The 25,782-nt window shown below is 39.0% G+C and overlaps 1 protein-coding gene across 4 annotated transcripts in view; it reads right to left on the bottom strand.

The window, feature by feature from the left end:
• ASZ1 (ankyrin repeat, SAM and basic leucine zipper domain containing 1) overlaps positions 1–1,949 on the bottom strand; it is a 72,855-nt gene extending 70,906 nt beyond the window's left edge. For all 4 annotated transcript variants that reach the window (XM_043463111.1, XM_043463112.1, XM_043463110.1 and 1 more), the window contains exons 1-2: positions 1,792–1,949; positions 1,269–1,368 (exon numbers count right to left, since the gene is read on the bottom strand). In XM_043463111.1, coding sequence (XP_043319046.1) covers positions 1,269–1,368; positions 1,792–1,896 — 205 coding nt within the window. In that variant the 5' untranslated portion in view covers positions 1,897–1,949. The remainder of the gene's footprint in view (positions 1–1,268; positions 1,369–1,791) is intronic.
• Positions 1,950–25,782: the final 23,833 nt, after the last annotated feature.

The raw sequence follows: 25,782 nt of genomic DNA, 5'->3' as shown, positions 1-25,782 counted from the left end.
TATTTGTTATTGGTGTTTTAGAAGGAACTTAAAATTTTTTGTAATTAAAGACAAATTTTAAAAGGTTGACAAGGCTCTTTTCAAGTCCTTTCAAGAGACTCCTTCACTTCACTGCATCTAGTCCCACTACTCCCAAGACAAGCTCTCTTTTCTAAAAGAAATTTCTGCCTATTCCATCCCATCCAACACTATGCACACTCCTGCATGTGTTCATATCCTAGTAATAGACCTCTTTCAATTATTCAAATTTTATTTAATTCTTTACCTATGAACTCAAATTCCACTGTCCATAAAGTCACACAATCTTTACTCGTTACAACAGTTAATATTTATATAATGCCTATATGTTCTAAGACTTGTATATACTCTCTCATTTTAATCTCTCCTCCCCCACAAAAAAATAAAAACCCTTTGATACAATGCATCTTGCTTTTGAATATGGGGACATTGAAGCTTAGAAGTTTTCCTAACTTGGTCAGGATTACAGAGCCAAGTGGCAGGCTAGTAATCAAACCCAGAACTGTACTGTTTCCCAAATGATTTACTTTCCATTAAACCATGCATCTCTAGCATAGAAGAAAAACATTTTGCTATATACAATTTTGTGTGGGAATGTTTTACATTTACAAGCAGACAATGGATGCTTATTACTCCTTTGATTAATTTCAGTCAATATCAACAATTCACACTTCCATGTCAAGGTAATTAAAAAAAAATATTTAGCAAACAGAAAAATGTCATGGGACCCAAGACATAATTAAGTTTTATAGAGAAACAGATGCTCTGGAAGTTTAAATGACTTTCCCAAAGAAGCACACCGAACAGGCGCTAGGCAGGAAAAGGTATCCAGATAGATTCCTACTTTGTTCTCATTCACACACTGACACAACCAACACAGGCCAAGACTTTAACTAAAATGTACATAACTGGGAACAACTCTTGAGAAACACACAATCAAAATTATAGACAGATAAATGTTGAGAAAAAGTGAGTCAAGATTATCAAAGAGGGGTAGGATTAGTCAGAGTAGACCTTTCGAAGGAAGTGGAAGAACTGATGGAAGGTAATCAGCAGTAGCATTCCAAATTTGTATTAGAGAAAAAAAAAAAGGCATAGAGAACTCAGAGTCAAGTAAGATATGCAGGACACTTGATATGACTAACATTCACTGTGCTTCCATTATAAAACCAACTCAAATCTTTTAAAACACGGAATCCCTGTGAATTGAAACAACTGTGCGACGTTTGAAACCATCCCTTGACTCTCACCAGAATCTAGGAGCTCCTCGACCAATGAAATATTGCCTGTGGTCAAAGCCTTCTTAAATGTTTCCTGCCTTTCTTCAACAGGTAACGGTCCTTTTAATTTCTAAGAAAGCAAAAATTAAAAAAAAAAATTTCTTGTTATACATATTTTCATTCCCACTGCATTGGGAAACAATAACGATTGGTTTTAGGTACATCACTTTAGAGGCGGGGCGGCAGGGGGGGTAGGCAAAATACAAAATTTGTGTCTAATTCATAACTAAAAAGGGATCTTTAGAGGGAATGGGTAATGAGGGGTTCAAACCCAAGTGAAGAGCCATATTGACAACCTAAAAAGGCATATTTGATGGAAAACACAGTAGGGAAATGAGAGGGAAACTGCGAGTCTGTTTGGAGTCCAAAAGCCTGTATTCATGCTGGAAAAAAAAAAAAAGAAAGTTTAGGGAAACACAGGCAAGGAAGTAAGAGGTTTCATGGCCAGGGAAGGCCGATCGAGGTGCGGCCAAGACAAGGCCTCCTTTGCTACCTGAGCTGTCCGGTCGAGATACCCAATCTCCCAGCCGTCATCCTCACTCTCGCTACTCTCGCCTCCACCGGCCACTGCTAGAGCGCGTAGGGGGGCCGCCGCCATGCCACCCGGCCCTCTCCGCACGGCACTGGCCGACTGCCTGCCTACCGGCTCCATCTGCGCCTGCGCACTGGGAAGTGCGTAGGCCTGCGCGGGAAAGGCTGTGCAGGCAGGCGCGACGCGCAAGCGCTGGGGCCGTGGACCCTCCAGCGCAGGCGCGTGAGCGCGCGCCGCGGCCCTGAGCCCGTTCTGTCAGTCATAAAACCCTCGGGAGAGGAAAACTGGCCAGCGTGACGGGCTGGCAGACCTGACCTTCTGGCCAGTGCTGCTAATATTTTTCCAGGGCGGGAGTCTTACCATTCTTTCTTCTTAGGGTATTTGCCTGATGAAGTTCTTACAGTTTAAAGAATGCCCCACTTGTGGCAGGAGCGGAGTGGGGTTTCAATGTCACGAAAAGTAGGCTTTTGCTCCCATTCCTTTCACCAGTACCCGCGCCCCCCCCCCCCAAATCCGCTGTCAAATGTGCGTCCCTTGGCCAATGCTGTTGGCCACAATATTTCCTCAAGGAGCGTCACCCTCCCATTCAAGTAGCGAGCAGATAAATGGGAGCCGACAAAGGAATCAGGAGAATTCTTCCTTTGAATTTCTTGTGATCGCGATATCGTCGTAAATTTAGAAACTTCAGGACATCAGAACACTTTCACAGATAAATAATATAGAACCCTGAAAGGAATTGATCAAGAAAGGGGACGTCAAGAGAGTGGAACAGACAAGCTGGGAAGAAGAAATGATTTAAACTTTCAGAAAGTAAGCAGTACAAACAACTGCAGGTGAAAGCAGCCCAAACTCACTTTTCTGCATCTACTCTAATTTCTAGATGAAATATTTGTAACACAGTGATTATCTTTGCCAAAATAGACCTATCAATGAATAGGGCACATGCATGTACCCAAAGAAAATTTTAAAAGAATGTAGCCAGGCAGCAGGGCTTCCCTGGTTGCTCAGCTGGTAAGGAATCTGCCCGCAACGAGGGAGATATGGGTTCGATCCTTTCAGGGTTGGGAAGATCCCCTGAAGGAGGGCATGGCAAGCCACTCCAGTACTGGAGTGGGAGAACCCCCATGGACAAAGGAGCCTGGGGGCTACAGTCCCTGGGCCTGCGAAGTGTCTGACAAGACTGAGCGACTGAGCACAGCACAGCCACGCGCCATTCTTAGGACGCGTTACAATCCATGTGGATTTTTCGTTAGGGAGTCTTTGGTGTTAAGATTTTTAAATTACTTACTTCAGAGATTTTCACAGAAAAGTATTTTTAAGTAGTGTGGTTATTTGGGGACAAGATCAGCCTTTCTAAGTGAATTCATTCCATAAATGTTCTGGATCATTGAGCACAGTCAGGCATAACCAAGTTTGGGGAGACAACATGGAAGACAAACTAAGCTGCCTCATGGAACTCACATTCTATGAAGAAAGACAGAAAGCAAGTAAACAAGCAGGACCGTTGCAGATTGTAAGTGAGTCAAAGAAATAAACAAGTGCTCCGTTTTTGAAATCAAGTTATTTAGGTTGTTTCCCAGCCGAGACACTTTTTACCGGGAGCTGTGTGCTCCTGGGCAGTTATTTAACCTCTTTCTTCTTCTGTCAGTTCTCTTATCTGTAAAATGGGGATTATGATAGTACTCATCATATAGGGTTGTTTGGAGGATTAAATAAAGTAATGAGCTTGGAATAGAGTCAGGCTCAATGTAAGAGATTAATAAATCTTAGCTACTATTTTTATTATTTTATTTTTATTTATTTATTTATTTTCATTTATTTTTATTAGTTGGAGGCTAATTACTTTACAATATTGTAGTGGTTTTTGCCATACATTCATGCCATTGACATGAACCAGCCATGGATTTACATATGTTCCCCATCCCGATCCCCGCTCCCGCCTCCCTCCCATCCCATTTTTAAATGGAGTAGTTGACCAGAGCAGAGTCATAAATGACAAGGAAGGAGCTAACCATAAGAATTGGGAGAGCAGAGCTTTCTTGATGGAGATGACTAGTACAAAGTCCCTAAGGCAGGAAAAGCTGGGACCCAGGACTGGACTAGGGTGGGGCAGTTGAAGGCTCTAGGAAGCAAAATTTAAGACACTCACTCTCAGGGCCCTGTAAGTTCTGTTTTGCACTCTCGGTGTCTCATTCACTTTCCTTATTCATTGCCTTTGGACCAGAAAGCCCTGAAGCTGGAGCTTCTTTGAAGGAAGGGGTATGTGATGAGAGGACCTTGTTGGCCTTAAGCAAGAATTTTTTAGATTTTACTCTAACAGCAATTGAACACTGAAATATTTAAATTGATAAAAGACATGTTCTGGTGTGTGTGTGTGTGTGTGTGTATGTTTCTATATAAAGGTACTCAAACTCTTGTAAAGAAGGTTTTTGGTGCCATTGACTAAGATAAGAGAAGATCAAAGGATCAACTTGACATGAGCATCCCAAAATTAACATAGTCAAAATAAATACTATTTGTAGCTGTCAGATTGGTAGTTGTGTGTTTAGCTGTGGAGCTCAAAAGAAAGGCTGGTCTTACAGATATAAATTTTGGAGTCATCTACACATAATTGATTTTTAAAATGAGAATTTATCTGGCAAGATTTCTTTGTAAATATAAATGCTATAGACTAAATGTTTGTGTCCCCCAGGACCACCTGCTTCCCAAAATTCATATGTTGAAACCTGATCCCCAAATTATGCTATTTGGAGGTGGGGCCTTTGGGAGGTGATTAGGTCATGAGGGCAGAGCTGGCACAAATGGGATTTCTGCCTTTATGAAAGAGACCCCGGAGAATGCTCTTGCCCCTTCTGTCATGTGAGGACACAGCAAGAAGATTCTTTATGAACCAGGGAGTGCATTCTCACCAGACACTGCAACTGGCAGCAGCTTGGTCTTGGACTTCCCAGCCTCCAGAACTGTGAGAACTAAATTTCTGTTATATTAAACCACCCAGTCTATGGTGCTCTATTATAGCAGCCTGAACAGACTATAACAATAGATAAGATTAATCTAAAACTTACGTGGAAAGGCAAAGGAACTAGATAGCTCAAACAATTCTGAGAAAGAAGTATAGAGTAAGAGTAATTCTACATGGTTTTAAGACTTATTGTGTAACTAACATAATCAGATTGTGTCATATTGGAGAAGGAATAGAACAGAACAGAACACAGAACCTAGAAATAGGCCTATGTAAGTAAGACCAAATGTTTTTTGACAAAGGTGTAAGAGGAATTCAATGGAGGAAGGATTGTCTTCAACAAATGATGCTGGATCAACAGAATATTCACATGTTAAAAAACAAACAAACCAAAAAAACCCAAAAAACTAGGCCTAATTTTGAAAATCTCATGTCTCTTCAAAAATTAACTCAAAATAGGGCTTCCCTGGTGGCTCTGTGGTAAAGAATCCACCTGCCAATATGGAGACACAGGTTCAATCCCTGATCCAGGATGATCCCAAATGCCGTGGAGGAAATAAGTCCGTTCACAACTATTGAGCCTGTGCTCTGGAGTTCAGGATCCACAACTACTGAGTCCTCTTGCTGCAACTACAGGCTTTAGAGCCTGTGCTCTGCAACAAGATAAGCCACCTTGACGAGAAACCTGTGGACTGCAACTAGAGGATAGTCTGGGCAGCAACAAAGACCAAGCACAGACAAAAATAAATAAATAAAATTATTTTAAAATAAATCTTCTAAAAAATTAATTCAAAATAGATCATAGATGTACACAAATGTTCATAGCAGCATTGTTCCTATTACCCAAAAAGTGTAAACAACCCAAAAGTTCTTCAACTGATGAATGGATAAACAAAATGTGGTATATCCACACTATATATGTTAGTTTCTCAGGACAACCATAACAAATTTCTACAAATTGAGTGGTTTATAACAACAGAAATTTATTCTCTGACCATCCTGGAGGTTAAAGTCTGGAATCAAAGTATCAGCAGTACCAATTCCCTCAGAAGTCTGTGGGGAAAATCCTTCCCTGTCTTCTTATAACTTCTGGTGGTTTCTAGCAATTCTTGGCATTCCTTGGCTTGCAGTAGATACATCAGTTTAATCTCTGCCTTTGTGTTTACAAGGTATTCTCTTCTGTGTGTCCGTGTCTCTGAATGTCTCTGTCTCTAAATTCCCTTCTTCTTGTAAGGACATCAATTGTATTGGATTAGGGCTCACCCAAATTCCCTGTGACCTCACCTTAACTTGATTATATTTTCAAAGACCTTATTTCCAAACATGGTCACATTAATGGGTTTTGGGTGGACATGAATTGGAGGGGAGCACAATTTATCCTGATATAGCATATATATCACTTAGCATAATGTTTTCAAGATCCACATTGTAAAAAAATCTGTACTTCATTCCCTTTTATGCTGAATAAGCTATGGTATTGATTTCAGAAGTTTTTAGGAGGTGGCAGGACCCATTATAAGACTGCTATAACTGTGAGTTGGAGAAGTGGCAGGAAAGATGGAGAGAAGAGGATGCATTCAAAATTTATTGTGAATTAGAATCAGTAGGATTTGGTGACTGTATATGAAGGACAAGGGGACAGAGGAGTCAAAGATACTGTGACAAGAGCTTTAGAAGAGGAAGACATTTTGAGGGAATAGAGATAAGTTTTGTTTTGCATGAAGTCTGAAATGTCTGAGGAACATCCATGTCCAGATAAGGTGGAAAGCTCCCAGAGAGTCCTAAGCTATCAGTTCAGCTTTAGAAACCATCTTCCTAAGAGGTGATAATGAATATATTAAAGGCATGATATTGCCACTCTTGCCAAAAAGTGAGGTGGGTCTGGCTGCTTGCCGCTGAAAAGACAATAAGCAGGCCAGGTTGGTGGAAAGGAAGGTTTACTGTATTTTAGATGCCAGCAACTGGTGGGGATGGGGGGAGGGCACATCTGTCCAAAGGCTGACTCCCCCCAGCTGGCAACCAGTGGAGCAAGAGTCTTTACAGACAGAAGGAGGGGGCTACATGCAGAAATAGCATTCATCTCTAACAGTCATCTTCCAATTGGTCATAGATGGTCTGACCAGTGTCATCTTGATTGTTTTAGGTACTGTTAATCTTCAGTTCCAGGGTCGGTTTGTTTCATTTCTTTGAGGCCAGTTCTCAGAATTGTGGCTGCTCATGTCCTGGGTACAGTCTGGACATCATGTAGTTAACTTCTCCACCTGGGGTTTCAGTATCTGTAAGATAGCTTACAGGATATGGCTCAAAATATTATCTATAGCCCTCGAGAAGGAACTTAAGGTCCTTGACTTGGCTTAATGACTATACTATTATTATTTGGTTGCCTTTGACTGTTTTCCTTTGTTTCTACGTTTCTCATTTCTCTGATTAAACTTATTCTTTGACTAAAGTTTTCCAAGGACAAAAGATAGGCAGAGTACATGGGGTTGGGGGTGGGGACAAAGGACCATAGAGTCTTGCTCCATTTTACCACGGAAAATGAATAGGCTGATGAGATCAGTTGGTCAATAATACATCCTTGTGGAATGACTGTTCTTTTGGAAAGCCACCAAAAAAAGGAAGCAATCAAGGGGCCTGAGAAATAATGTCAAAGAAGCAGGAGACTTGGAAGGGATCAATGTCTCAAAAATCTTGCACTGAATTATAACCTAAGATAACATTAATAGTAACAGCAATAATAATGAAACTAAATTCATTTTATAGTGCTTCCTATATGCCAGTCACTGTTCTCAGGACTTTACCTATATGAAGACACTTAATACTTATACAACCCTATTGAGGTAAATCTGATCTCAATTTTTCAGAAGAGAAAATGGAGACACAGAAAGTAAAGTCACCTGCTCAAAGTCACCTACCTTGGCAGGGCTGGAATTCAAATGCTGGAAACAGCCCTGAAATTCATGCTTTTAGTCATTACTTTTTAACACTTATGCAGAAGTTTCCTGTGCCCTGACACTTTTCTAAGTACCTTACATCATGTACTCCTCACTATAACTTTTTGAGGTAAGTACTATTGTCTCCATTTTACAGGTGAGGAAACTGAAGTACAGAAAGTTTAGGTAAACAGTCCAAGATTATACAGCCACTAGATGGGTGGTCAGAATTCACAGTAGACTCTCTGGCTCTGGAATGGGGCTCAGGTTTAACTCAGGGAAGTGTGACACCCACAGAAGCACTCACTCCCTAGATGGATACTTGTTTCTCCCGTGTATTTCACACTGTCACCCTCTCTCTAAAGCACTCTTTTGCAGAGCAGATTTCGTCTTCTGATTAGTAAACCAGACTTGGAAAAAAACCTCGATTCGTTTTTACAGGTTAATCACAAGCTTCACTTCATTCCTGTCCAGATAAGAAATGGGTCATTTGATTTTGTCTGAAAAGATTTGGGAATTCCCCCAGGGTGACTTCCTGGAGTGGGTCAGAAAGCCACCTACCTTCTTTGTTAATGACCACAGTGTTCTGCTTGGTTCAGTGATGACAGGAGACTGCTAAAACAAAGGGCAGGAAACCAGCAGTATCCGAGAAATAAATATTACTCAAATTTAGGCTCCCCTTAGTTCCTGGGTGGTTTTTTTTTTTGTTTGTTTTGCTTTGCTTTGTTTTAACTTTTAAACTTTGATTCAGACGTTAGTGATGATTAACTAATACAGTTTATTTTGCCAGTACCTCTGATGATGCTATATTTGTGGGGAACTTGTTTTAAATCTAATGTTATCACATCATTATAATTCTTGCTTATTTTCTATAGCATAATATTGGGTTGGCCAAAAAGTTCCTTTGGCTTTTAAGTAAAAATAAGAGACACATTTTTCATTTTCACCAAGAATTTTATTGAACAACATAGTCATCATTTTGTTCCACTAACTTCTGCCATCTTCCAGGCAACTTCATAATTCCATCTTCCCAAAAGTTTTCATCTTTTTGAGCAAAGAACTGTACCAGGTTTCTTTTATGGTATTCCAGGGTATTGAAATTTTTTCCATTAAGAGAATTTTGTAAAGAACAAAATAAACAGATATCTGAAAGTGCAATGTCTGGTGAACAAAGCAAAGCAAAGCTGCTCAGTCATGTCCGACTCTTTGCCTCCAGGCAAGAATACTGGAGTGCGTTGCTGTTTCCTTCCCCAGGGGCTCTTCCTGACCCAGGGATCGAACCCAGGTCTCCCACATTGCAGGCAGACACTTTACTCTCTGAGCCACCAGGGTCTGGTGAATACAGCTGATGAATCAGAACTTCCCAGCCAACCTGTAACTGTTTTTACCTGGTCATCAAAGAAACATGCCGAGTTGCATTATCCTGATGGAAGATAATGCATTTTCTGTGACTAATTCTGGACACTTTTCACTGAGTGTTCATTCATTGCTTTCAGTTGGTCAAATTGGGAACACTACTTACTGGAATTAATCATTTGGTTCTCCGGAAGGAGCTCACAATAAAGGATTCCTTTCCAGTCCCATCATATATACACCATATCTCTGGATGAAGACTGGCCTAGTAGTGGTTATTTGTCTTTAACTTCATTCGAAACAGTTTTTTAGATTGTATTGTGACAGCTATCGTTTCAGCGTGCATTAAAAAATTTATCAAAAGTGATGAATTTTTACATAGCCGTTTTAATATTGAAGATGGAAGAAAAATAACATTTTTGGCATGTTACACTTCATCATTTCAAGAAAGGAAAAGCACAGCTGAAACACACAAAAAAATTTATGCAGTGTGCGGAGAAGGTGCTGTGACTGATGGAATGTGTCCAAAGTGGTGTTTTTCCTTTCTTGAAATAATAAAACATAATATGCTGAAAATGTTGCCTTTTTCTTCCATCTTTGATATTAAAATGACTTTGTAAAAATTCATCAGTTTTGATGTTTTTTTTAATGCATGCTGATATGACAACTGTCACAATACAATCTAAATAAACTGTTTCAAATGAAGTTAAAGGCGACTAAGCACTGCTAGAGCCATCTTACAGAAAAAAACAAACATTTTGTCCAGCCCAATATATATAGTATACTATACGTTGGACTTCAAGGAGATCCAACCAGTCCATCCTAAAGCAGATCAGTCCTGGATGTTCATTGGAAGGACTGATGTTGAAGCTGACTGAAGCCAAAGCTCCAGTACTTTGGCCGCCTGATGCGAAGAGCTGACTCATTTGAAAGGACCCTGATGCTGGGAAAGATTGAGGGCAGGAGGATAAGGGGACGATAGAGGATGAGATGGTTGGATGGCATCACCGACTCAATGGACATGGGTTTGGGTAGACTCCGGCAGTTGGTGATGGACAGGGAGGCCTGGTGTGCTGCAGTTCACGGGGTCGCAAAGAGTCAGACACGACTGAGTGACTGAACTGAACTGAACTGAATACTTTCTAGACACGGAGAATGTAAGAAAGACAGGCAAGATTCTTGACCTCAGAGTGTTTATAGTCTAGTAAGAAAAAGAACCAAATACATAATTATATATCAGGTAATAATTAATTCTATAAGGAAAATTTAACCAGGTGAAAGGAAGAGACAGTGGAGGGAAATGGGAATTTGAAATAGGGATTTCAAAGAAGGCCTCTCTGAAGTGTTATTCATAGTGTTATAAGGAGTTACAAGGATTTGACTTCCCATTTTCAAAGGTCATTCTGGCTAAAGGGGGAAAAGACTGTATGTAGGGGAGAAAGAGGAGAATCAGAAACTCCAACTAAGAATCTGCCACAATAGTCTGGTTTCTCTGCATATTAGTGTCCTCTGGAGATGATTCTAGCCAGTCCCAGTCTAAACCAATTATATAAAAAAAAATCCCTGGGAGTTGATATTTCTCGAGGCTCCTGTGGTGATTTTAACATGTAGCCAGGGTTACATAAGATTGTACAAGAAAGATGCCAAGCTAGCTCTAGGGCACTTATCATTGTCCAGTGGGAGAGTATAAAAATCCATAATGATGAGATTAAACTATTAATATAGGAATGGATTCTTATTTGGATTTGTTTTCTTCCTTAAAGATTATGATTAGACCAGAGAACTAAACCAATCCTTAAACAAAGAGTTAAAAATCATCAGGAAATGATGGAAATGGGTATTTGTTAAAAGAAGCTTTAACCGATATAATACAAGGAAGTAATGGTTAATGAAAATGTTTGTTTGTGTCATGTTTATTTCTTCAAATATTCTAATACATAACCTAGGTTTGAAAATGATTGTAGAGGATAGGTCAAGAGGAGTTATCTTTGGAGGTGGCTAGATGCCAGAGGCAGGGTATATATGTATTTTGTGGAGATAGCAGATAAGAACTGCTAATATGACATCCAAGTTTTAAGCCTGAAATATTAGGTAAATGGTGGCTAAATTTACTCCAGTGAAGGAAAGTGTGTGGAAAGCAGGGATATATCTGTATATGTGGAGGTATATGTGTCAAGGAGTATTGAAATCAAGAGTAGTGGTTTACTCTTCATAATGTAGGGAGTGTCAATAAGCTCTAAAATGGAATGTTCTGTAGAGTTGGATACATGTTCACAACTGAATGGTTCCCTGGAATAATTTTCTTTGACTTGATATCTGTTTTTTGTTTGCATTAACTAAGAAATTTACTCAATAATTTACTTAGCTTATAAAGTAAGTTTTAGAACTTGTAGATTTTTTTAATTGCTCTTATAATTTTATTTTTTCTTCCTACCTTTTTTGTGTATATCTATAAAGCTACTGCATTTCAGATAGGCATGGTGTAAGAAACTGTCTTAAGAGTAGCTAACCCTTACTCAAAAAGAACATTATATTTGTATACTACTAGGAAATAGTAGAAGCTCATAAGTGCCTGAGAATTTTTATGTTAAAAAATGTTACAAAAAATAGAAGCTCTAAAGCAATGGATGAAAAGGTAGCAAATGGTGAAGTTCCAGAGCATCTTTTCCAAAAATTTTAAGTTAGTAACATATTAATGAACAGCAAGAAGAGTTCAACAGATATAATGGGCTCTTGAATCAAAGTAGATAGCAAAAAAAAATGACCATTTAGACAGATTATTTGCTATAAGACGATTAAATTTATCATGTTTAAAATACAGTGAATTTAAAATAATATTTAAATAATATTACAACCCTATGTTGAAATTATAAGACAAGGTGCATAAACCACACAAATACACATCACACATTCAGTTCAGTCACTCAGTTGTGTCTGACTGTTTGCGACCCCATGAACCGCAGCACGCCAGGCCTCCCTGTCCATCACCAACTCCCAGAGTTTACCCAAACTCATGTCATTGAGTTGGTGATGCCATCCAACCATCTCATCCTCCATCGTCTCCTTCTTCTCCCACCTTCAATATTTCCCAATATCAGGGTCTTTGCAAATGAGTCAGCTTTTCGCATCAGGTGGCCAAAATATTGGAGTTTCAGCTTCAACATCAGTCCTTCCAATGAACACTCAGGGCTGATCACCTTTAGGATGGACTGGTTGGATCTCCTTGCAGTCCAAGGGACTCTCAAGAGTTTTCTCCAACACCACAGTTCAAAAGCATCAATTCTTCGGTGCTCAGCTTTCTTTAAAGTCCAACTCTCACATCCATACATGACTACTGGAAAAACCATAGCCTTAATGAATACCAAATTGATGACATACAACAAATGATCAACTAGAAAATAATACAGTTAAAATTTATTAAGCATTAATCATGGCTAAGAACTATTCTAAGCATTCCACATGTTTATACATGTGGATACATACTGTGTATTAGTTATGAATAGTTTTAGCTGCAAGTAATAATATTTAATATCAGTCAGTTAAAAAATTACAGTTCATTTATTAAATTTAAATTTAATTTATCATATTAAAATTAAATTTAAATTTGAATTTGAATTTAATTTCAAATTAAAATTTACAGGTCATTTTTTCATTTTGCCATTTTTCATTCTGGCAACTGGCATTGAATCAGTGATAAAATGGTTTCTAACAGCATCCCGTTCCCTTGACCTTGTTTTCTTTTTTTTTTTTTTTTGACTTTGTTTTCATATTTGTAAGATGTCTCTCCCAGCAGCGTGTTTGTGTTGAAGGCAAGAAAAAAGACAGAAAGGGTGGTCTCAGCTACATCTGTCTCCTTTCATCAAGGAAGGCAAAGCTTTCCTAGAAGTTCCAACAGATTTGTGCTTTTGTCTCCTTTGTTCCCACATTGCAGGCAGATTCTTTACTGTCTGAATCACCAGGGCAGACCAGTGGTAAAGAACCCACCTGCCAGTGCAGGAGATGCAGGTTTGATCCTTTGGTTGGGAAGATCCCCTGAAGTAGGAAATGGCAACGAGCTCCAGTATTCTTGCCTGGAGAATCCCACAGACAGAGGAGCCTGGTAGGCTGCAGTCCGTGGGGTCCCAAAGTGTCAGGTATGCCTGAGCGACTGATCACATACATACTATATACATTTATATTTGTATGACTATGGGAAGCCCAGGTGGCACAGCAGTAAAGAATCTGCCTGCCAATTATAGAGACACAAGAGACATGGGTTCAATCCCTGGGTCGGGAAGATCCCCTGGAGTAGGAAATGGCAACCCACAGCAGTATTCTTGCCTGGAAAATTCCATGGACAGAGGAGTCTGGCAGGTCCATGGGGTCACAAAGAATCAGACATGACTGAGCACTATCCACACACACATGTCTATATCACTAATTCTTTATCCATTTATCTGTTAATGGTCACCTAGGTTGCTTCCATATCTTAGCTATTATAAATAATGCCACTGTGAACATCAGGGCACATGTATATTTTTAATTAATGATTTATTTTCTTCAGATATTATACCTAGGAGTAGACTTGCCAGATCATATGGTAGTTCTGTTTTCAGTGTTTTGAGGAACCTCCATACTGATTTCATAGTGACTGCCACACTTTACATTCCCATCAAGAGTATACTAGGATTCCATTTTTCCCACATCCTCACTACCATTTGTTATTTGTAGACTTAAAAAAAAAGATTATTTATTTATTTAATGTTCGTCTGTGCTGGGTCTTTGTTGCTGTGCAAGAGCTTTCTCTGGTTGTGGCGAGTGGGAGCTACTCCTTATCACAGTACGTGGGCTTCTCATTGCGGTGGCTTCTCTTGTAGAGCGGAGGCTCTAGGTGCATGGGCTTCAGCAGTTGTAGCATGGGGGCTCAGTAGATGCAGCACATGGGCATGTGGAATCCTCCCAGACCAGAGATTCAACCAGTGTCCCCTGCATTGGCAGGGAGACTCTTATCCACTGTACCACCAGGGAAGTTCTTATTTGTAGACTCTTTGGTGATAGCCATTTTGACAGATGTAAAAGTGAGAAAGCGTTAGTCACTCAGTCGGATTCAACTCTTTTTGACCCCATGGACTGTAGCCCACCAGGCTCCTCTGTCCATGTAATTCTCCAGGCAAGAATACTGGAATGAGTTGCTATTCCCTTCTCCAGGGAATTTTCCTGACCCAGGGATGGAATCCAGGTCTCCTGCATTGCAGGAAGACTCTTTGCCAACTGAGCCACCAGACAGATATGAGGTGATATCTAATTATGGCTTTGATTTGCATTTCTCTGATGATTCCTGTTATGCCTGTTGGCCGTCTATATATCTTCTTTGGAAAAATGTCTGTTCAATTCTCCTTAAATTGGGTTATTCATTTCATAATATTGAGTTGTGTAAGCTGTTTATATATTTTGGATATTAACATGTCATATCATTTGCAAATATTTTCTCCCATGCAGTAAGTTGTCCTTTTGCTTTGTTAATAGTTTCCTTTGCTGTGCAAAAGCTTTTTAGGTTTAATTAGGTTTCATTTGTTTATTTTGTTTAAATATCCTTTGCTTTAGGACACAAATCCAAAAGCTATTGCTGTAATTTATGTCAAAGAGTATTCTGCATAGGTTGTCTTCTAGGAGTTTTATGGTTTCAGCACTATGTTTCATAAATAAACAGTACTGAGAAGATTATTTCCTTTTAATAGACTTCTTGTTTTTGTATTATCATATTAAATAGCTTTCCTATCAATTTAATTCTAGAAGATGGATTTATATAGTCGTTGCTGCCATAGAATACTAATAAAACAGTTTTTATGAACTTGAAGAAAATGATCTCTTGCACATATCTTTTTTATTAAAAAATTTGATGTTTTTGTTTATAAATATACAGTAATTTAAGCTAATTATAACCTGTATGTATTTGGCTTAAAACTATGAAATTGTCACATTAAATAAACTGGTAATATACATGGAAATTTTTTAGCTTGCAAGAAAATTGTCAGAAACTTGCCTCTCATAATTTGTTATTTGGAGAACAAACAGATCTTAAAATGGGCTATTTAAATGGTATTTACTATGTTTTGGAAGAGAGAAGCAGTTTTCTCCTTGCTCTGACCTGACGTTAGGGCCATTGCTTATCTTAAGTTCTTATAGGATCCAGATTGACCAGACCTATCTGAATTTTTAGTATGCAATGAATAGATTTTCAGAAGTTTCATAGATCTATGCTGAATGGTATGAGCAAGATAAATGGAAGGAAAGGAATAACACAAAGAGCGAAACATATTTAAAGTAGAAATGGAATTACCATTGAGCACCTACCTACCTACCTATCTACCTATCTACCTATCTCTATGTGAGACCTTTTTCATGCTATTTTATTTGAGTCTGAAAGTCACCCTGAGAATTATGTGTCAGCCATGTTTTCCCGCTGGTAAAGAAACCGCCTGCAATGCAGGAGACCTGGGTTTGATCCCTGGGTTGGGAAGATCCCCTGGAAAAGGGAAAGGCTACCTACTCCAGTATTTTGGCCTGGAGAATTCCACTGACTACAGTCCATGAGGTTGCAAAGATTTGGACACGACTGAGCAACTTTCAGTTCACTTTTGCTTGTTTTTCAGTTGAGAAAACTGAAGCTCAGAAAGTTTAATTACCTTGACCAGAATCAGTAAGTCTGAACTTAGATTTGAACCCAAGTCTCTTTTGTTCCAGAGCTGTCCAAATATTGCTTGATACCAAAAGAGGTTTTGGGAAACACAGAGAAGGAATATTTACTATTATGTTGTAAATGTATTTGAAAGTGTTAATCACTCAGTCATCCTGTCTGACTCTGAGACCCCATGGACTGTAGCCCTTCAGGCTGCTCTGTCCATGGAAGTCTCCAGGCAAGAATACTGGAGTTATTCGCTATGCCTTCTCCAGGGGATCTTCCCGATCCAGGGATCGAACCCAAGTTTCCTGCATTGCAGGTAGATTCTTTGCCATCTGAGTCACCAGGGAAGCCCTTTATTGTACATGTATTTACTACACTTTAAAAATTCATGTTGGACTACAGTCATTTCATCAAATTCTCCAGTTTTAGTTAGCAAAGGTGGCTGTTATTGATGATTGAAGGTACAAATAAAAGCCCTGTTTCACTCACTTATGTTTAATGGGAGTGGACTCAAAAATCAGATTGCAGGGTCTAGTCAATAGCATGGTGAAGAATGCAAGAGAAAAAGACACTTGAACCAGAAGAGCACAGAGGTGAGGTGATGGTGGCAGTCATGAGTTGGGAAGGCTAAGGAGGAAAATGTCCTAGTCGTAGGAAAATCTCAAGGTCACAGGCTGGAGAAGGAGTTAGCACTAGGGGAGGAGAGAGGGTGGTGAGTTTAATCCAGTAGGCAAAAGGCTAGTGCAGACAAGAGATGATACTCAACAACAGAACTTGGTGGTGGCTGCTTTTTCTGATCTGGCAGGTATGTCCCCACAAAAGAGAGGATCAGCAACAACCCTGTAAACTGTCCCTCCACTTTGAATCCCCTGTTGCACTTGTTACTTTTTCTTCTTACCTGGTGACCTCTTTTCATATCACTCCCTTCCTTGCTTATCCCTCTTGTGTTTTTCCTTAGACGCACTAGTCTCTCCTGACTTAACGTTCTTTGCTGTAGTTGTTTCTCCTGTCTGAAATGCTCTCCCAAGATATCTACCAAACTAATACTTTCACTTCCTTTATGTCTTTGCTCAAAATTTAACCCTCTCCCTAAAGCTTATCGTGACCAACGTGTATTTTTAAAAATTGAGATGTGATTGACATATAACTTTGTGTTAGTTTTAGATATATAACATATGGTTATATATATATATATTAAGAAATGATTACCGCAGTAAGTTCAGTTCACATCCCTCACCACACATCCACAATTACATTTGTCTTCTTTTGATCGGAACTTTTAGGATCTGCTCTCTTAGCAACTTTCAAATATATAACACAGTATTATTAACTGTATGCCATGTTGTCCATTACATGATCACCCTGTTTAATACTCCTAGTCCTTCACCCTCTGACATGCCTTATCCTACTCCATATTTGTTGTTCCATACCAGGTACAACCTTCTAACATACTATAGTATATGTTGTTTGCTTACTTATTATGTTTATTCCCTGCTAGACTGTAAACTCCAATAGCATGCATCTGTGGTTTATTCCCCATGATGTAGCTTAAGAGCAAGGCTACTGAGGTTGATGCCAATCACAGATATTTTCCCTACCCTGTATCTGTAAGCTAGCCACACATGTCCTACATCAATAAATATGACAGAGCAGTGGTCCTTGGGATCTAGTGCTATTCTTCTTTGGTTAACTCTTAGCATCACCACCCTTGCTTACTGTAGGATCGGAGTCTTGTGCCAGGTTCTCCCTCCATCCTGTGCCTCTTCTGTCCTGACTAACAAGTTTGGTCAGCTATGGCATAGGTTCAACCACTTTTCCTTACTGTTCTATTTCCTTTCTGCTGAATGTTGCAACTTCTGCTGATTATTCTGTGTTTACCAAGCCAGGCAGTTGCTCTCATGAGAATCACATCACTCACCCCACAACTTCAGCTCTTTCACTGACCACTACCGCTGAGTTACTGGAGACTTGGTGATTACACAGACATCTGTGAAAACAGGCAAGAATAGCGTCACTGTGTAATGCTCTGTTGGAAGGGTACCCCAAAATATTTTCCTACCTGTAGAGCTTTGCTAAGTATAATATCCATTTGAAAGAAACCATGCTATTCTTTCAATCACTCTGGCCTTCTAGCTGTTTAGCATTTTTAAAAGCATTTATTTATTGAGCACTTTGATCAATACCATCCCGAGTACTATATATACATCAAAAAAATTTCCAAACAACCTTGAGAGAGAAGTGTTATTCTCCCCAATTTTATAGATAAAGAACCCAAGGTCAGAGAGCCCAAATAGTTTCCAAGCATTGTATGGTGGTGGTTTAGTTGTTAAGTCATGTCCAACTCTTTGTGACCCCATGGACTGTAGCCTGCCAGGCTCCCCTGAGAATCCTCCATGGGATTCTCCAGGCAAGGATACTGGAATGGGTTGCTATTTTTATCTCCAGGGGAGCTTCCCAACCCAGGGTGCAAAGCCAAGTCTCCTGCATTACAGGCGGGTTCTCTACTGACTGAGCCATCTGTGGTGGGACTCAAAACCTGACCAGTTGGACCCTGCAATAGATGTTGATGCTGTAGCTGGACCCACTTTACTCTGCTGGCCACCCCATCTTTAGCTGATATGACTGTGGGCTGCTAACTCAGCAAGTTACTCTCTCCTGGAGGCTGATTCCTCATATCCCTCCCAGTAGCTCTTGACCAATGACTAGATTATCAGGGTTACAAAGGACTGACCTCTTGCTTCAAGGTGAGGATAATTCTATGGTGCAATTTGTGCTCCAGAGCTTTCCTATGGGGTTGCACTGAATCTCGTCTATATCTGAGCCCCTTTCTTGCTTCCCCTGATCTAGCCTATCCTTCACGTTTGAGAGTACATACCAATAGACTCATCTAAGGCCCTTGTAGGAACCTAAGTCTTCTAATCCCATTTTCTAATCACCATAATACACTGACTTTTTTTTTTTTTTTCTCTTCAGTACCAGGGGAGTTTAATCAGTTCTCTCTTTCCTTAAATTCTCTCCTGTAAGGTTCATGTAAGATGTAAGGGATAGGACAACAGATTGAATCCCTGTGATGAAGGACTCTTGTGATCAGGCGCAGTTACTCTTGCACTATGTTTTTTTTACTGAGAGTATTTTAAAGCTGAATATAGATAAATTTTTGTGCTCTCTCATGTAAGCTGCTAGCTCAAGGATGTCCAGTAGAAATTTGAGAATGTAATACTCTGGCTAAAATTAGGTGTAATATTTTGCGTATTTTCTGTTAATGGAATCTACATCACTAAAAGCAAAATTGGAATATTTTCTGATACCACAAAACTAGGTTTTGTGGAAGAGCATATATTTTTTTCTATCCCAAAGTGTTACAAGTTTTTGCCTCTAATTTTTTAGGCACCTCTTGAGTACTAGTAGTAATATATAGTTTTTGTGGAGCAGATTACAGGCACATCCAGGATTTTAAAATGTATATATAATAATAAGGATATATTATATCTGACTAAGAATAGGAAATAATAACAAGATTAAGAATTAAAATAATTTAGCTAGGTGGTACTCATGAAGGAATTCTTTTTTCCTAATCTACTAATATTAGCTGACTATGGAGTAGGAAATGGCAACTAGCTCCAGGATTCTTTCCTGGAAAATCCCATGGACAGAGAAGCATGGCAGGCTAGCAAAGAGTCAGACATGGCTGAGTGACTGAGCACACACGAGCTGACTAAGTGTATATCTTATCATTACAAATAACTTCTGGGTAATTGATCCACACAAAGCATTCCAGTGGAGGTCCTTTTTGATTACAAATTGCTTACTTTTACTTCAAGGTCAGGAAAGCTGGTAGAATTTGCAATGAATGGTATAATTGTTGGACATTTAACCAAACACAATCTATTTGCAGATGAACAGTATGATTTACGTAATGGGAAGTCATGCCAGCCAATCAAGTTGAGTTCAGTGGAATGATAAAGAGCTATCAGAAAAAAGAGGAACAAACAGATATAACTTATTAACATTAGAAAAAATAACTTTGACAAAGTCTTCATTCTCCTTGCTATGCCCCCCTAGTCCACACGCACACACAGACGCAGGTACACACACACACACCAGAAATTGTTTCTTAAGACATATGCTATAGGGTTGCTATAGGGTTGGAGGAAAAGCTTTGCTTTATTTAGAAACCGATTTAGAGACCAGTAATAAAGTGTTGGAACAGTTACTTATTCAAAAAAAAAGTTTAGTGGTTGCCTCTCTGCATAATAAGTGCTGATGTTAATTTAAGAATTTTATAGATGAGGTTCTTAAATGTCTAAGTTCACAATCACATAATAAATGCTTTATAGATACAGGAAAAATTAAAGAGATTTTAAAAGTCTGGAATGATAGGAAGGAGGACAGAAAGAAGAGAGCTAAACTTCAGTTGTTGTTCAGTTGCCCACTCGTGTCTGACTCTCTGCGACCCCATGGTATAAGATAATGTCTAAACCTGGAAAGAATCCAAATGATCAGTGTAGGGACATGATCTTATGAGGGTCACCGTGGACCTTCCTTAGAGATTCTGGGAAGTTAAAAATGATGGCTCATTAAAATTTTGAATTATTTTATTCTGGTAAAACACACATATAAAATGTACCATTTAAATTATTTTAAAGGTGTAATTCAGTGGCACTAAGTTCATTCACAATGTTATGCAACCATCCTCATTATACACATCCACAAATTTTTATTATCCCAAGTAGAAACTCTGTGTCCATTAAACAATAACTCCCAACTCTCTCTCGCCCAGCCCCTGCTAACCTGTACTTTCCCTGGTAGCTCAAATGGTAAAGCGTCTGCCTACAATGTGGGAGACCTGGGTTCAATCCCTGGGTCAGGAAGATCTCCTGGAGAAGGAAATGGCAACCCACTCCAGTATTCATGCCTGGAAAATCCCATGGAACGAGAAGCCTGGTGGGCTACAGTCCATGGGGTCGCAAAGAGTCAGACACGACTGAGTGACTTCTCTTCTCTTCTTCTGTTTCTAAGAATTTGCCTATTCCAGACACCTCCTGTAAATGGAATCATACAATAGTTATCATTTTGTGTCTGACTTATTTCACTTAGCACAATGTTTTCAAGGTTTATCCAAGTTGTAGCATGTATCGGAGTCATTCTTTTAACTATTGAATGATATTCCATTGTGTGTACTTCGGACTATAAAGAAAGCTGAGCACCAAAGAATTGATGCTTTTGAACTATGGTGTTGGAGAAGACTTTTGAGAGTACCTTGGACTGCAAGGAGATCCAACCAGTCCATCCTGAAAGAAAGCAGTCCTGAGTGTTCATCGGAAGGACTTTTGTTGAAGTTGAAACTCTAAAACTTTGGCCACCTGATGTGAAGAGCTGACTCATTGGAAAAGACCCTGATGCTGGGAAAGATTTAAGGCGGGAGCAGAAGGGGACGACGAAGGATAAGATGGTTGGATGGCATCACCGACTCAATGGAGATGAGTTCAGGTAAACTCTGGGAGTTGGTGATGGACAGAGAGGGCTGGCGTGAGGCAGTTCATGGGGTCGCAAAGAGTCGGACACGACCGAGCGACTGAACTGAACTGAACTGTGTGTACTTTTTCCCCAAAGGAAAGAGTATGCTCTCAGTCATGCTCTATGTTGAATTTTACGGGCAATATTTCATCTAATCCTCAACAACAAACAATGAGGTAGTAATATTATTATCTCCAGAACACTGGGGCCTAGAAAGTTTAAGTAACATGGTTTAGAATATGGTAGAGGTGGAATTTGGATTAGGTTCATCTATGTCTAGGGTTCTATCACTTAAGCAAACAGTACACTGCTACCTCAGTAGTATATTCTCTCATAATATTTATCTATTTTTGATACTGAACTTCAAGGAATACATAGAGCTATAGGATGTTTAGAGAATATGTTGGAGAATGCATTTTAGAATAAACAGACTTGAAGGACATTTACTGCCATGTTAGCAGTTAGCAGAAAATTTTTTTCTTCTGGATAGATGTAGATAGAAGGGGAAAAGGATGGGAGTTAAACTTTGGAGCCTCTTCTTAGGATAAATAGAATTTTATTTGACAAATCTTGGAATATTAGAGGTATAGATTTTTGCTTTAAAACTCTCCAAATGGAAATTTAAAGTGAAGGGAATTACTATACTATTGTAAAGGTCATAGAGACTGAAAATATAAATAGTTGCAAGTATGAATTTGCAGAGATATGTGGATTCTATTAGGGAAAAAATAACGATATTATACAAGTCCAACCCTAATTTCTTTAAGCTAGTGGCATTATGGGCAACTGTTCTGTTCTACATTAGATACTATAACCACTTTCTTATTAAAGCCTGCTGGATTGGCTTAAAGGTTATCTGTTACTGTGTATGTTTCCAGAGAACTATACGTCAGTCTGTACTGCGACACTTCCAGTAACAGGGAGAAAGTACAATCTCTTTTCATCATTGGGCTAGTCAGATGTACAATTTTATGTTGATAACTTTCCATCCTAAAGATCTTATTTCTTTCACGGCACTATGCAACGGCAAACCTAATGTTTTCATCCCTGTGATAACCCTTCAAATATTTGAAGACAGTGTCATGTTTGCTACCCTTTCCTTCTCTGCTTAACTTGACTAGCAGTTAGGGCTTGATAGGCCAAAATGCTTGGAGAAGTAAACCTGGGTTTTGCCCAAAGACTCTAGTATATTTCTAATGGTATACAAAAGTACTCAACAATAAAGGAAAAGATTAATAATTGGACTTCATTAAACTTAGACACTTCTTTCATTTGATGATATTATTAAGAGAGTGAAAAGTAAACTAACTGAAGGGAAGAGGATATTTGCAGTATGTTGTATCAGATGTAGGACTTATATCTAGATATATGAAGAACTCCTAAAAATCAGCTGGGAGAGAGAACACATAATCTAGTGGAAAAGATGAGCAGATGAGTTGAACAAGTGTTTCTCAAGCAAACGCATTCAGTTGGTCAATAAACATATAAAAATGGACTCAAAATCATAAATAATCAAAAACCATGATAAGATACCACTATTCACCAAAATGACTGAAATTAAAGAAGGAAAAAAACCTGGTTATGCCAACTGTTGTATTAAATCTGGGAAAACTCGAACTCCCATGTGCTGTTGGTAGAGTATAAATTATGAATTGATACTAATTGCCAACATCCACTGGATCATTGAAAAAGTAAGAGAGTTCCAGAAAAACATCTGTTTCTGCTTTATTGACTATGCCAAAGCCTTTGACTGTGTGGATCACAAAAAACTGTGGAAAATTCTGAAGGAGATGGGAATACCAGACCACTTGGCCTGCCTCTTGAGAAACCTGTATGCAGGTCAGGAAGCAACAGTTAGAACTGGACATGGAACAACAGACTGGTTCCAAGTAGGAAAAGGAGTACATCAAGGCTGTATATTGTCACCCTGCTTGTTTAACTTATATGCAGAGTACATCATGAGAAATTCTGGGCTGGAGGAAGCACAAGCTGGAATCAAGATTGCAGGGAGAAATATCAATAACCTCAGATATGCAGATGACACCACAGTTATGGCAGAAAGTGAAGAAGAACTAAAGAGCCTCTTGATGAAAGTGAAAGAGGAGAGTGAAAAAGTTGGCTTAAAGCTCAACATTCAGAAAACTAAGATCATGGCATCTGGTCCCATCACTTCATGGCAAATAGATGGGGAAATGGTAGGAACAGTGGCTGACTTTATTTTTTTGGGCTCCAAAATCACTGTAGATGGTGATTGCATCCATGAAATTAAAAGACGCTTACTCCTTGGAAGGAAAGTTATGACCAACCTAGACAGAATATTAAAAAGCAGAGACATCACTTTGTCAACAAATGTCCATCTTGTCAAGGCTATAGTTTTTCCAGTGGTCATGTATGGATGTGAGAGTTGGACTATAAAGAAAGCTAAACACCAAATAATTGATGCTTTTGAACTGTGGTGTTGGAGGAGACTCTTGAGAGTCCCTTGGACTGTAAGGAGATCCAACCAGTCCATCCTAAAGGAGATCAGTCCTGGGTATTCATTGGAAGGACTGATGCTGAAGTTGAAACTCCATGACTCATTTGAAAAGACCCTGATGCTGGGAAAGATTGAGGGCAGGAGGAAAAGGGGAAGATAGAGGATGAGATGGTTGGATGGCATCACTGACTCAATGGACATGGGTTTGGGTAGACTCTGGGAGTTGGTGATAGACAGGGAGGCCTGGCGTGCTGTGGTTCATGGTGTTGCAAAGAGTCGGATACAACTGAGCGACTGAACTGTACTGAACTGAACTTGGAAAACTATGGCAATTTCTACTAAAATTGAGTATACATAAAACTCATGACCCAGATTTTATACTCCTGGTAATTCCTAAAAGGAGAAAAACTGAAATCTCCGAATGTTCATGAAGAATAGAATGGATAAATTTATCAAGTATATACACATGGTGGAATACTATATCGCAATGAAAATGAGTGCACTACTTTTCTACACGATGATATGGGTGAATACCACAAACATAATTTGAGAGAAAGAGGCCTGATGCTAAAGAGAACATAGTGTAAAATTCTCCTTATGTGAAGTTCAAAACAGGCAAAACAAATCTATGATGACAGATGTTAGAACAGGTGTTTCTTGGGGAGTAGGAAAGATTGAGAAATGACAGGAAGGATTGTTTTGTTTTGCTGGTATATTCTATTTCTTGATCTTGTAATAATTATTGGGTATTCACATTTGAATCAGTTCTAATGAGGTGGATGAAACTGGAGTCCATTATCCAGAGTGAAGTAAGCCAGAAAGATAAACACCAATACAGTATACTAACGCATATATATGGGATTTAGAAAGATGGTAATGATAACCCTATATGCAAAACAGAAAAAGAGACACAGATGTATACAACAGACTTTTGCACTCTATGGGAGAAGGTGAGGGTGGGATCATCTGAGAGAACAGCATCGAAACATGTATATTATCAAGTGTGAAACAGATCGCCAGTCCAGGTTTGATGCAAGAGACAAGTGCTTGGGGCTGGTGCACTGGGATGACCCAGAGGGATGGGATGGGGAGGGAGGTGAGAGGGGGGTTCAGGATGGGGAACTCATGTAAATCCATGGCTGATTCATGTCAATGTATGGCAAAAACCACTACAATATTGTAAAGTAATTAGCCTCCAACTAATAAAAATAAATGGAAAAAAATTATTGGGTATTCACTTTGTAAAAAAATTCATCAAACTGTACATATTCAGTTGTGCACTTCTCTGTGTGTATATCAAAAAGTTAACTTTAAAAGGAAAAAATAATAACCATAACTAGATCTAAAAATTTCAATTACCTAAAATACAGGGCTATCATACTGTACAATTAATGAGTCTGAATTTTCATGATAAGCACAAGAGTAAAGAGATTGGAACTTTCTGCTGCATACTACAAATTTAATTTTGTATTGAGAAAGTCTGAAAATATCAAGAAACTGTCATTTCATGATCCTCCTTCCCCCATAAAAGAATACTAGCTCTCTCTCTCTACTCTCTTCTTCTTCTTCTTTTTTTTTTGGTAAACAATAGCTGGGCAATAAAGGAGTCAATCACAAGCCCAAATTTGTATTATTATTCTGGGGTTTTATGAAATATGTGATGAGCTTAATATAGATCTGGCACACCGTAAACACTCAATAAAAACACATTAACTTTTGGGGGGAAACTTGCACCACACTGAAGACTTATTTTGACTTCACTAATATCTAAAATAAGCGTGTCTCTTTTACAAATGGTACCACTATGAATTTCATGTTTTTGCAACTTGTGTACCAATGTAGTAATTTCTGTTTTACTGTGGTAAAATCGGTTCAGTGTCCAGTCTGTTGAGATCTTTATAGATTGGAATTTACTAGTCTTCATTTTCAACATAATGGGTATGTTTTTCAGGAAGGACTAGAGAAAAGCTCTGCAGAGCACCCTCATTAACCTCTGTCCTGGCTCACAGTGATTCAGTTGTCAGACCTTTTTGGACATGGTCATTCA

Source organism: Cervus canadensis, chromosome 3 (genome assembly GCF_019320065.1).
Source record: "Cervus canadensis isolate Bull #8, Minnesota chromosome 3, ASM1932006v1, whole genome shotgun sequence".
Lineage (NCBI taxonomy): Eukaryota > Metazoa > Chordata > Mammalia > Artiodactyla > Cervidae > Cervus > Cervus canadensis.
The sequence above is the reverse complement of the archived record's forward strand: the minus strand, read 5'-3'. Positions and strand labels throughout refer to the sequence as shown.